The sequence below is a fragment of the Scyliorhinus torazame genome, chromosome 4 (genome assembly GCF_047496885.1).
Source record: "Scyliorhinus torazame isolate Kashiwa2021f chromosome 4, sScyTor2.1, whole genome shotgun sequence".
NCBI classification, from domain to species: Eukaryota; Metazoa; Chordata; class Chondrichthyes; order Carcharhiniformes; family Scyliorhinidae; genus Scyliorhinus; species Scyliorhinus torazame.
The window spans coordinates 362,967,406-362,981,646 of NC_092710.1; the positions used below are offsets into that span (position 1 = coordinate 362,967,406).

General features: G+C 50.1%; 1 protein-coding gene across 1 annotated transcript in view; it reads left to right on the forward strand.

The window, feature by feature from the left end:
• The window catches only part of LOC140411222 (MAM domain-containing glycosylphosphatidylinositol anchor protein 1-like), an 875,194-nt gene that overhangs the window by 679,663 nt on the left and 181,290 nt on the right, over positions 1–14,241 (forward strand). The window contains exon 11 of the mRNA XM_072500330.1: positions 9,521–9,701. Coding sequence (XP_072356431.1) covers positions 9,521–9,701 — 181 coding nt within the window. The remainder of the gene's footprint in view (positions 1–9,520; positions 9,702–14,241) is intronic.

Genomic DNA, 14,241 nt, shown 5'->3' on the forward strand with positions numbered 1-14,241 from the left:
CCAGTGAGCCTCACGTCAGTTGTGGGTAAAGTCTTGGAGGGGATTATAAGAGACAAGATTTATAATCATCTAGATAGGAATAATATGATTAGGGATAGTCAGCATGGCTTTGTGAAGGGTAGGTCATGCCTCACAAACCTTATTGAGTTCTTTGATAAGGTGACTGAACAGGTAGACGAGGGTAGAGCAGTTGATGTGGTGTATATGGATTTCAGCAAAGCGTTTGATAAGGTTCCCCACGGTAGGCTATTGCAGAAAATACGGAGGCTGGGGATTGAGGGTGATTTAGAGATGTGGATCAGAAATTGGCTGGCTGAAAGAAGACAGAGGGTGGTGGTTGATGGGAAATGTTCAGAATGGAGTACAGTCACAAGTGGAGTACCACAAGGATCTGTTCTGGGGCCGTTGCTGTTTGTCATTTTTATCAATGACCTAGAGGAAGGCGCAGAAGGGTGGGTGAGTAAATTTGCAGATGATACTAAAGTCGGTGGTGTTGTCGATAGTGTGGAAGGATGTAGCAGGTTACAGAGGGATATAGATAAGCTGCAGAGCTGGGCTGAGAGGTGGCAAAATGGATTTTAATGTAGAGAAGTGTGAGGTGATTCACTTTGGAAGGAATAACAGGAATGCGGAATATTTGGCTAATGTTAAAGTTCTTGGAAGTGTGGATGAGCAGAGGGATCTAGGTGTCCATGTACATAGATCCCTGAAAGTTGCCACCCAGGTTGATAGGGTTGTGAAGAAGGCCTATGGAGTGTTGGCCTTTATTGGTAGAGGGATTGAGTTCCGGAGTCGGGAGGTCATGTTGCAGCTGTAAAGAACTCTGGTACGGCCGCATTTGGAGTATTGCGTACAGTTCTGGTCACCGCATTATAGGAAGGACGTGGAGGCTTTGGAGCGGGTGCAGAGGAGATTTGCCAGGATGTTGCCTGGTATGGAGGGAAAATCTTATGAGGAAAGGCTGATGGACTTGAGGTTGTTTTCGTTAGAGAGAAGAAGTTTAAGAGGAGACTTAATAGAGGCATACAAAATGATCAGGGGTTGCAGAGGGTGGACAGTGAGAGCCTTCTCCCGCGGATGGAAATGGCTGGCACGAGGGGACATAGCTTTAAACTGAGGGGTAATAGATATAGGACAGAGGTCAGAGGTAGGTTCTTTACGCAAAGAGTAGTGAGGCCGTGGAATGCCCTACCTGCAACAGTAGTGAACTCGCCAACATTGAGGGCATTTAAAAGTTTATTGGATAAGCATATGGATAATAATGGTATAGTGTAGGTTAGATGGCTTTTGTTTTCTGACTTCCCATGTCGGTGCAACATCGTGGGCCGAAGGGCCTGTACTGCGCTGTATCGTTCTATGTTCTATGAGAGTAGATACACTGAGAGCAGATACACCGGGGGCAGGCACACCGGGGGCAGGCACACCGGGGGCAGGCACACCGGGGCAGGCACACCGGGGGCAGGCACACTGGGGGCAGGTACACTGAGAGCAGGTACACTGAGAGCAGGTACACTGAGAGATGACCTCAGATAGTGAAGCAGTCCATGTCCAAATGCAGCAAGACCTGGACAATATCTAGGCTTGGGCAAGTTACATTCGTGCCACACAAGTGTTAGGCGGTGTCCATCTCCTACCAGAGAGGATCAAACCACCGCCCTTTGGTATTCAATGGCATTACCATCGCTGAATCGCCCCACAATCAACATCCTGGGGGTAACCATTGATCATAGAACATAGAAAATACAGCACAGAACAGGCCCTTCGGCCCACGATGTTGTGCCGAACCTTTGTCCTAGATTAATCATAGATTATCATTGAATTTACAGTGCAGAAGGAGGCCATTCGGCCCTTTGAGTCTGCACCAGCTCTTGGAAAGAGCACCCTACCCAAACTCAACACCTCCACCCAACACCAAGGGCAATTTGGACATTAAGGGCAATTTATCATTGGCCAATTCACCTAACCCGCACATCTTTGGACTGTGGGAGGAAACCGGAGCACCCGGAGGAAACCCACGCAGACACGGGGAGGACGTGCAGACTCCGCACAGACAATGACCCAAGCCGGAATCGAACCTGGGACCATGGATCTGTGAAGCAATTGTGCTATCCACAATGCTACCGTGCTGCCCTTAAGAACAAATAAATCTCCACTAGATCATTTTCCCGTAATCCATGTACCTATCCAACAGCTGCTTGAAGGTCCCTAATGTTTCCGACTCAACTACTTCCACAGGCAGTGCATTCCATGCCCCCACTACTCTCTGGGTAAAGAACCTACCTCTGATATCCCTCCTATATCTTCCACCTTTCACCTTAAATTTATGTCCCCTTGTAATGGTGTGTTCCACCTGGGGAAAAAGTCTCTGACTGTCTACTCTATCTATTCCCCTGATCATCTTATAAACCTCTATCAAGTCGCCCCTGATCCTTCTCCGCTCGAATGAGAAAAGGCCTAGCACCCTCAACCTTTCCTCGTAAGACCTACTCTCCATTCCAGGCAACATCCTGGTAAATCTTCTTTGCACCCTTTCCAGAGCTTCCACATCCTTCCTAAAATGAGGCGACCAGAACTGTACACAGTACTCCAAATGTGGCCTTACCAAAGTTTTGTACAGCTGCATCATCACCTCACTCTTAAATTCTTAATCCCTCTGTTAATGAACGCGAGCACACCATAGGCCTTCTTCACAGCTCTATCCACTTGAGTGGCAACTTTCAAAGATGTATGAACATCTTTTCAGAAACTGAACTGGACCCAGCCACATTAATACTGTGGCTACCAGGGCAGGTCAAAGGTTAGGAATCCTATGCTGAGAAATTCAACTCCTGACCCCTCAAAGCCAGTCCACCATCTACAAGGCACAAGTGAGGAGTGTGATGGAATACTCTCCACTTACCTGGATGGGCGCAGCCCCAACAACTCTCCGAAAACTCAACACCACCCAGGACAAGGCAATCTGCTTGATTGCCCCCCTTCCACAAACATTCAAACTCTCCACCACCGACAAACAGTGGCAGCCATGTGCACCATCTACAAGATTGATGGGCTACACCCCAGGGTCCTAAAAGAGATAGCTGAGGAGACTGTGGAGGCATTGGTGGTGATCTTTTAGGAATCACTGGAGGCAGGAAGGGTCCCAGAGGACTGGAAAGTGGCTAATGTAACACCGTGTTTAAGAAGTGAGGGAGAGGGAAGACGGGAAATTATAGGCCGGTTAGCCTGACTTCGGCCATTGGTAAGATTGGTCTGTTATTAAAGATGAGTCGCGGAGTACTTGGACGTGCACGGTAAAATAGGACTGAGTCAGCAAGGCTTCGTCAAAGGGAGGTCGTGTCTGACAAATCTGTTAGAGTTCTTTGAGGAGGTAACAAGGAAGTTAGACAAAGGAGAACCAGTGGACGTGATTTATTTAGATTTCCAGAAGGCCTTTGACAAGGTGCTACATAGGAGACTGTTAAATAAGTTAAGAGCCCATGGTGTTAAGGGTAAGATCCTGGCATGGATAGAGGATTGGCTGACTGGCAGAAGGCAGAGAGTGGGGATAAAGGGGTCTTTTTCAGGATGGCAGCCGGTGACTAGTGGTGTGCCTCAGGGGTCGGTGCTGGGACCACAACTTTTCACAATATACATTAATGATCTGGAAGAAGGAACTGAAGGCTCTGTTGCTAAGTTTGCAGATGATACAAAGATCTGTCGAGGGACAGGTAGTATTGAGGAAGCAAGGGGGCTGCAGAAGGACTTGGACAAGCTAGGAGAGCGGGCAATGAAGTGGCAGATGGAATACCATGTGGAAAAGTGTGAGGTTACACACTTTGGAAAGAGGAATTTAGCCAGACTATTTTCTAAATGGAGAAATGCTTCGGAAATCAGAAGCACAAAGGGACTTGGGAGTCCTTGTTCATGATTCTCGAAAGGTTAATGTGCAGGTTCAGTCGGCAGTTAAGAAGGCAAATGCAATGTTAGCATTCATGTCAAGAGGGCTAGAATACAAGACCAGGGATGTACTTCTGAGGCTGTGTAAGGCTCTGGTCAGACCCCATTTGGAGTATTGTGAGCAGTTTTGGGCCCCGTATCTAAGGAAGGATGTGCTGGCCTTGGAAAGGGTCCAGAGGAGGTTCACAAAAACTATGCCTACAGTCTGAAGCCCTAAATGAATACTTTGCTTCAGTATTGACCAGAGAGACCTTGTTGCCCATGAGAACAGTGTGAACCAGGTTAATAGACTCAAACAGGTTGATATTAAGGAGGAGGATGTGCTGGAAATTTTGAAAAGCATCAGGATAGATAAGTCCCCTGGGCCTGACGGGATATACCCAAGGTTACTACGGGAAGCGAGGGAGGAGATTGCTGCGCCGTTAGCGATGATCTTTGCGTCCTCACTCTCCACTGGAGTAGTACCGGATGATTGGAGGGAGGCGAATGTTGTTCCCCTGTTCAAGAAAGGGAATAGGGAAATCCCGGGGAATTACAGACCCACCAGTCTTACGTCTGTGGTGAACAAAATATTGGAAAGGATTCTGAGAGATAGAATTTATGATTATTTAGAAAAACATAGTTTGATTAAAGATAGTCAGCATGGCTTTGTGAGGGGCAGGTCATGCCTCACAAGCCTCATTGAATTCTTTGAGGATGTGACGAGACACTACCCCGGATCCTCAGACTGTGACCCCTGGTTCTGTACACACCCACCATCGGGAACATCCTTCCTGCATCTACCCTGTCCAGTCCCCCCCCCCCACCATCGGGAACATCCTTCCTGCATCGACCCTGTCCAGTCCCCCCCACCATCGGGAACATCCTTCCTGCATCGACCCTGTCCAGTCCCCCCCACCATCGGGAACATCCTTCCTGCATCGACCCTGTCCAGTCCCCCCCACCATCGGGAACATCCTTCCTGCATCGACCCTGTCCAGTCCCCCCCACCATCGGGAACATCCTTCCTGCATCAACCCTGTCCAGTCCCCCCCACCATCGGGAACATCCTTCCTGCATCTACCCTGTCCAGTCCCCCCCACCATCGGGAACATCCTTCCTGCATCGACCCCGTCCAGTCCTGTTAGAATTTTACAAGTTTCTGTGAGATCCCCCCTCATTCTACTGAACTCCAGAAAATACAATCCTTTTTTGTTAATTTAGAGTATCTAATTTTTTTTTCCAATTAAGGGGCAATTTAGCGTGGCCAATCCACCTATCCTGCACATCTTTGGGTTTTGGGGGTGAGACCCACGCAGACGCAGGGAGAATGTGCAAACTCCACACAGACAGTGACCCAGGGTCGGGATCGAACCAGGGTCCTCAGCACCCTGAGACAGCAGTGCTAACCAGTGCACCACCGTGCCACCCCCCAGAAAGTATAATCCTAACCGACTTAGTCTCTCCTCATATGACAGTCCCGCCATCCCTGGAATCAGTCTGGTAAACCTTCGCTGTCCTCCCTCCATAGCAAGAACATCCTTCCTCAGAGAAGGAGACCAAAACTGCCCACAATACTCCAGGTGTGGCCTCACCAAGGCCCAGTACAATTGCAGCAACACATCCCTGCTTCTATACTCAAAACCTCTCGCAATGAAGGCCAACATACCATTAGCCTTCTTTACCGCCTGCTGCACCTGCAGCTTACCTTCAGCGACTGGTGCACAAGGACACCCAGGTCCCGCTGCACACTCCCCTCTCCCAATTTACAACCATTCAGGTAGTAATCTGCCTTCCTGTTTTTGCTTCCAAAGTGAATAACCTCACACTTATCCAAATTATACTGCATCTGCCATTGGTTTGCCCACTCACCCAACCTCTCCAGATCTTGCTGTAGGATCCCTGCATCCTCGTCACAATTCACCCTCCCACCTAACTTGGTATCATCTGCAAACTTTGCGATGTTACATTTTGTTCCCTCATCCAAATCATTAATATATATTGTGAATAGCTGGGGTCCCAGCACCGATCCCTGTGGTACCCCACTGGTTACTGCCTGCCAATTTGAAAAGGACCCATTAATCCCGACTCGTTTCCTCTCTGCCAACCAGCATTCTGTCCATCTCAATACACTTCCCCCAATCCCACGCGCTTTAATTTTACGCTAATCTTTTATGCGGAACTTTGTCAAAAGCCTGTTGAAAGTCCAAATATACCACATCCACTGGCTCCCCCTTGTCAATGCTAGTAATAATAATAATCACTTATTGTCACAAGTAGGCTTCAATGAAGTTACTGTGAAAAGCCCCACGTCGCCACATTCTGGCGCCTGTTTGGGGAGGCTGGTACGGGAATTGAACCCGCGCTGCTGGCATTGTTCTGCATTACAAGCCAGCTGTTTTTCCCGCTGTGCTAAACCAGCCCCTAGTTACTGTGCTAAGCCAGCCCTACTAGTTACATCCTCGAACATTCCAGTAAATTTGTCATACAATCATAGAATTTACAGTGCAGAAGGAGGCCACTCGGCCCATCGAGTCTGCACCGGCTCCTGGAAAGAGCACCCTACCCACGGTTAACACCTCCACTCTATCCCCATAACCCCACCTTACCCAACCTTTTTGGACACTAAGGACAATTTATCATGGCCAATCCACCTAACCTGCACATTTTTGGACTGTGGGAGGAAACCGGAGCACCCGGAGGAAACCCACGCAGACACGGGGAGAACGTGTAGACTCCGCACAGACAGTGACCCAAGCCGGGAATCGAACCTGGGACCCTGGAGCTGTGAAGCAACTGTGCTAACCACTGTGCTACCGTGCTGCCCTTGTCAAGCATGACTTCCCTTCATAAACCCATGCTGACTCTGTCCGATCCTGCCACTGTTTTCTAAATGCTGTGCTATAAAATCTTTGGTAATGGATTCCAGAATTTTCCCCGGTACTGACGTCAGGCTGACTGGTCTGTAATTCCCTGCTTTCTCTCTACCTCCCTTTTTGAATATCGGAGTGACGTGAGCTACCCTCCAATCTGCAGGGACTGCTCCAGAGTCTATAGAATCCCGGAAGATGATCACCAATACATCCACTATTCCCAGAGCCACCTCCGGAAGCACTCTGGGATGCAGATATCTGACTCTGGGGATTTATCCGCCTTCAATCCCATCAATTTTCCCAGCACCTTTTCTCTACTAATGTTGATCTCCCTCAGTTCCTCCCACATATGGGGCGAAATTCTCCGGAAACAGCGCGATGTTCTCCGACTGGCGCCCAAAACGGCGCAAATCAGACGGGCATCGCGCCGCCCCAAAGGTGCGGAATGCGCCGCATCTTTGGGGGCCGAGCCCCAACCTTGAGGGGCTAGGTCGGCGCCGGACGAATTTCCGCCCCGCCAGCTGGCGGAAAAGGCCTTTGGTGCCCCGCCAGCTGGCGCGGAAATGACATCTCCGGGCGGCGCATGCGCGGGAGCGTCAGCGGCCGCTGACAGTTTCCCACGCATGCGCAGTGGAGGGAGTCTCTTCCGCCTCCGCCATGGTGGAGACCGTTGCGAAGGCGGAAGGGAAAGAGTGCCCCCACGGCACAGGCTCGCCCGCGGATCGGTGGGCCCCGATCGCGGGCCAGGCCACCGTGGGGGCACCCCCCGGGGTCAGATCGCCCCGCGCCCCCCCCAGGACCCCGGAGCCCACCCGCACCGCCTTGTCCCATCGGTAAGGTAGGTGGTTTAATCCACGCCGGCGGGGGGTCGGAGAATTTCGCCCCCGGAATCCCTTTGTTCTTCTTTTCCGAATTCTAAACTGCTCCCAATCCTCAGACCTGTTGTTTTTCGTGGCCAATCTGTATCCTTGGATCGGATACTATCCCTAATTTCCCTTGTAAGCCATGGATTGGCCCTCTTACCCCCTTTGCTTTTGCCAGTCAGGAATGAACAGTTGCTGCAGTTCCCCCACGCGTTCCTTGAATATTCGCCATTGTCCTTTTCAGTAACCTGTCCCAATTGATCAAAGCCAACTCGCGTCTCATTTTGCTGGAGTTTCCTTTGTTCTGACCCTAGGGACCCGAGTCTCAGAATCAGCTACTTCATGTATAGATTGTAAGTAGCTGGGGCCCAAGAACCGAACCCTGTGGCCCCCCACTGGTTACATCACGCCATCCAGAAAAAGACCCATTTATCCCCACTCTCTGTCTGCTGACCAGCAGCCAGTCTTCTATCCAAGATGATAAATTAAACTTCTGTGCGGCAACTTATCAAACCCCTTCCGGAACTCCGGATATACCACATCTACCGGATGCCCATTATCCACTCGGCTTGTTACATCTTCGGAGAATTCGAGCAAATTAGTCAAACATGATTTACACTCCATAACACCATGCTGACTTGGATGGATAGCGCTTGGACTTTCCAAATGTCCTGATATTATGTCACAATTATTATATCAGAAAGCATATATGAAATGGGATCTGAGTGTATACCGGAGCGTTATGGCAGCACGATAGCACAAGTGGTTAGCACTGTGGCTTCACAGCTCCAGGGTCCCAGGTTCGATTCCCGGCTTGGGTCACTGTCTGTGCGGAGTCTGCACATCCTCCCCGTGTGTGCGTGGGTTTCCTCCGGGGGCTCCAGTTTCCCTCCACAGTCCAAAGATGTGCAGGTTAGGTGAATTGGCCACGCTAAATTGCCCTTAGTGTCCAAAAGGTTAGGTGGGGTTACTGGGTTATGGGGATAGGGTGGAAGTGAGGGGCTTAAGTGGGTCGGTGCAGACTCGATGGGCCGAATGGCCTCCTTCTGCACTGTCTGTTCTATGAAGGCGGATAAATCTCCAGGGCCTGATAATCTTCACCCCAGATGACTTAAGGAAGTGGCCCTAGAAATAGTAGATCCATCGGTGGTCATTTTCCAAACTTCTTTGGACTCTGGGATGGTTCCTACAGATTGGGGGGCGGCGAAAGTAACACCGGTGTTCAAAAGGGGCGGTAGAGAGAAAACAGGGAACTATAGACCAGTGAGCCTAACATTGGTAGGAGAGACCTTTCTGCATGTTCCACTCTCCTAATTTATTGCCATTCAGATAATAATCTGCCTTCTTGTTTTTGCTTCCAAAGTGGATAGCCTTGCGTTGATCCACATTATATTGCATCTGCCAATCACTTGCCCACTCGCCCAACCTGTCCAGATCTTGCTGTAGGATCTCTGCATCCTCGTCACAATTCACCCTCCCACCTAATTTGGTATCATCTGCAAACTTTGCGATGTTACATTTTGTTCCCTCATCCAATCATTGATATATATTGTGACTAGCTGGGGTCCCAGCACCGATCCCTGTGGTACCCCACTGGTTACTGCCTGCCAATTTGAAAAGGACCCATTAATCCCGACTCGTTTCCTCTCTGCCAACCAGTTTTCTATCCACCTCAATACACTACCTCCCCAATCATTTCCCTCCCTCATTACCCTCACTCCCTCTATCTCTCCCTCATTACCCTCACTCCCTCTATCTCTCCCTCCTTCTCCTCACTACCTCTTTCTCTCCCTCCTTCCCCTCGCTCCCTCCCCTCCTGCCCATTCCATGTGAGAGTTAACGGACAGTTTATCCTCTATTTCTCTACAGGGTCCATTAGGGGTCTGGATGGGTCCCGAGTACATCAGCATCAACAAGACCATTGAGACGGGCTCGCTCCTCACCTACACACTCAGAAACCTCCGAATCCCGCACAGTTACATCCTGAAACTCACCCCCATCACCAGCTATGGACCAGGAGACACAGCTGGCAGAGACATCCAGTATAATCGTCAGTATTCTCTTCATTACGTACCATCCAATAGACAGAATGTGCGAGGGAGAGACAGACTATCAGAGAGCGAGAGTCAAAGAGAGAGAGAGAGACTGAGGGAGAGAGAGGCAGTCAGAGAGAGAGAGCGAGACAGTCAAAGAGAAAGAGAGAGACAGTCAGAGAGGGAGAGAGAGAAAGAGAGGTGTGGTGTTGGGTGCTCTGGTGCACAGATGAGCCAACACAGTTGTATGTGGTACAACTCTATTTTATTATAACTCTTATAATACAGTTCGTTCTGGATACTCTGCACGTGCTGTCTCCCTGAGTGTCTTTGGCAATAGATGTGTCCTGGTTCTCCTCTCAGCTAATACTGACCACCGGGGGTCGTGTCTGTGCTTTTATATCTTTCTGTCATTGGTTGTGGTGTTGTGTGTTCTGATTTGTCTGTTGGTGTGTCTATCATGATGTGTGTGTTTGAATATCATGACATCCCCCTTTTTTTACAAAGATAAGTGCCTACGTGGTTATAAATATAATTGTGTCGTGAGTGCATCTAAGAGTGTGCGTTTGTGTTGTGTACAGCGTGTGTTTATGACGTAACTATTTACATGGGGCGATGTCGGGTGCGTCACACTAACAAGGTTGTACCATAACAAAACTTGGATGCGAGAGAAAAAAAAACTTGAACATTGGTCCGGTCAGACGATATCTGGAACAATAAACAACAACAGGTTATAATACAGAAGTGTTTGACTTTTTGAACGTATGAACAGCGTTATAAGTCCAGTCTAATGGGTGACCGCCTCAAGAATGGGCTGGTCCTCAAGCTGGTTCAGCTGTGGAGATTTGGGGTCACACTGGTTCACCTTGGACTGTTGGAGGTGATGCTGTCGCCGAAGTCTCTACTTTACCATTTGTTGTACTTCGTGCAGTGCTTGGTTTTTTCATTCGTGCAAATATAACATTCAACATCTTTGTTAGTGGTGCCCTGGCTGTGGTTTGGTTCTGGTGGCGATGGAAGGGGCATGATCCGTGGCATCTCCACGAAGTCATCCTTGGGAACCAGTGGAGGATCCGGCGTGTGCGTACGGTGCAGTTGCGAGCGTGGAAGGCGGCGCAAAGCTCGCTGATTGCGCCTACGCACCAATCCATCCGCCCTGCATGCCAGGAACAAGGTGGAGTCTGTTTTCTTTTTATGTTTGTGGTGGACGGCATCTTGTAGCCGATGGGTCGTTGCCATCGAAGTAGCACCATCACTAATATCATGCAAGGCGATGACTGTGCCAGATGTGGAAGTTGGCCGAGACCGTGTACGCTGGTTCCGGCCACCTGCTGTGCCGGAAGGGCGACTCCGCAGAGAAACGTCGAAGCATGTCGCCTTGGAGAGAGAATTGTTGCTCGCATCAACGTCTGGCGATGGCGCGAATTGGTGTGTCCATCTTGGACCGCCGGTGCTGGTTGCCACTGCCGACCCAGTGGGACTGCCACGCGATCCATTCCCTGTCGCTGTGGCATCTGCCGTCACCCGGAGCGTGCCATCACCGAGGCCGCGACACCGCCCGTCCGGAGCGAGGTCTGGCGTGCGCAAATCAGAGTCGGCGCTTGGCTGCTCCCCATCTGGAGTCCGGTCTGCCTTCCGTCGATGCCCCCCGTCCGGAGTCCCAACAGGTTCACTGGAGGCAGCCGAGATTCCCTGAAGCTGCACTTCTGGAGTCGGAACATGCAGGAATGCACCAACCAGTGGAGAGGCTCGAGCCATCGAGGGTGGAAGCGGTGCGCCGCCACCGCAGTCGTCAGTGGTCCCACCGTGATCGTCGAGTGCCTCGGTACGCACTAGGCGAGGTCTGTCACCTTGCACCTTTTGCATGGGAAGTGGGATGCTGTCGTCACTCGTCTCACATCCCGTGGATAGATCGTCATTAGCAGCTTGCTGTTCACTAGGGTTGGGTAAATTGTCAGAGTTTTCATCTGGTGGTGCACACCATGTCGGTGGACTGTCATTGTCTTGCCATTGTCCTTCATTTGGGCTTTTCTTCTTTGGAACTTTAAATCTTCCCCCAGACATTGCAGAACCTTGTTTATTACCCCCAAATTCTCCCATATGTATGGTCTCGAATATAGGATCCACTGTTTCTATCGACATTGTACCATTTTCCAAAGAACATTCCGTTTCACTTTTCTTCTCAGGTACCTCATATGTAACTTTGTTTAATGTACATGCCTTCATGGTCTCTGGGTCTGATTTTGCTGGGACTGGCATGGTCACAGTCTCTCTTTTACTGTTCTCAATTGCCCACATTATACTCCCCATACATAACTGCTTAATCACTGGGGTTAGTGTGGTACAATGGATAATCGGGTCGACCTTATCTGTATCTTCACCATTAGTGGAAAGCACACTTGGTTCACTTGAAACTGCTGTGGGTTTTAAATTCGTTATCTGGCTACTCGATGTCGGTGTCCTCAGGATTCTTGCTCCAATGTTCTGCTCAATAATCAGTGGAGTGTGTATAGGTTCAATGCAATTAATGTTCCCCTCCAGGTTTGAAGAGTCATTACTGACTAACTGCTGGTCTCCGAAGTTGGGATTTTGCGGCATTGTGTTGAAGGGAGACATTTGTCCCTGCTGTAGATATGATTCAGGTTGTGTTATTTCCATTACCTGAGGATCAATGTCTTGTCCATTTTTTCGATCCGTACTAAAACACTGCCAATTCTCAGTCTGCTCCTTGCAAGTTAAACATTCAATTAATTTCGTTAGCAAATCCTCAGCATCCTTCTGTGGCCGTGCAGCATTATTAATCTCTGTTCGGCTACAATGATCCTGAAGGTCAGCGCATAAACCTTTTTTCTTCGGGCTTGGACGAGGCGATTCCTTTGGCTTGTCTTCAGTTGGGCTTGAACAGTCTTCAGCGCTGTGCCCTTCATTGTAGCATGAGAGACCGTCATGGTCATGCTGCTGTGTAGTGGAGCATGGTAGGCTGTTATAGCCTTCTTGCGGTTCACGGGAGCATGGCAGACTTGCATCGTCTGCCGCTGGTTGGTCAGGAGAGGTTGCTAGACCCTCATGGTCTTGTTCCTGCAAGGACTGCGCTCTGGAGTCTTGCGTTCCTTCCATCGTGGAGTCCGTCCACGAGCTCTCTGTGGAGGCTTGTGACACTGGAGTCACTTCTTGTTCGTGCAAGGACTGCGCTCTGGAGTCTTGCGTTGCTTCTATCGTGGAGGCTGTCCACGAGCTCTCTGTGGAGGCTTGTGACACTGGAGTCACTTCTTGTCCGTGCAAGGACTGCGCTCTGGAGTCTTGCATTTCTGCAATTGTGGAGTCTGTCCACGAGCTTGCTGTGGAAGCTTGTGACACTGGAGTCACTTCTGGTTCATGCGAGGACTGCACTCTGGAGTCTTGCATGTCTTCTTTCATAGAGTCGGGAACGTTGAGCGGGACGTGGACCACGCTCTGTGTGGCAGCAGGGCACTCTCCGTGTGCTTGCAGCGCTCCCTGTCTGTTAATGTCAGGCTGCAGCATCATCCGGTACTGATAAGTTGGAACGTCATATCTGCTGGATTGAAGATCCTCAAATCCGAAAAATGAATCCGCATCTGCGTCGGATTCAATGTGGGGGCCGCCAATGTGCAACACGAAAGGTTCGTCCGAGTCATAGTCATATAGGACCACGGAGCTATCATTGGGCTCGCGAGGTCCGGAAACCCTGTAAAAATCGTCATCGAAGTATTCAAGGTCGGAATCATCGGCTTGTGCGTAGGTAACTGCTTGTCGGAGGGTTCTTCGGAGGTCAAATTCATCTCCTGGGTCAATTTGCGGCACTGTGCTGTCATTCCAGGTGAAGGAAGGTTGTTTTACAGCTTTAACAGATTTTTGTTTTTTTGATTTGGGACGTTTCCCTTTTAAATTGATCCAGTCTGGGGCCTCTGACATCCTGACGCTCGGTATGTAGCACGCAGGAAGCGACTGCGCATGCTCAGATCGCTGTTCCTTTACCGATGGCCGTTTTCTTGACTGCGCATGCGCAGCATCTCGCGCATGCGCAAACGAAACTTCCGGTTCTGCGCACTTCTCGCGCAACTGTGCTAGCGTTATGCCTTTAGCAAGATGGCCGCCGACCTCGACCCAGCCCTCTCTCAGGCCCTGGACCTCGGGCTCCGGGATCCCAGCCACGAGGTGAGTACTGCAGCTTTTCTTACCTTTACTTGCCGATTGGATTGCGTTTTCTTCACAGTACTTGGAGAATTTGTCCAGGACTGCCTGGTAATCGTACCTTTGCTGCCTCCTGAAGAACCTGAACCTTGTGAATATTGCTCTTGCCCTTGCACCGGCGATGGTGAGGAGAAATTCAATTTTTTCCCTATCATCCAGGTCTTGGAGTTCAGCTGCCACCAGGAACAATTCGAAATTTTGCCGGAATGGCCCCAGTTTTCGTGGAGGTCGCCGTCGCACTGGAGCGCCTGCGGAACCGGGAGCTCTATCATTTTGCCTGGGCACTGCTGGTTGTCTGTGTACACTGAGGTATGCCGGCAGGTATCGATCCACTCCTGTACCATG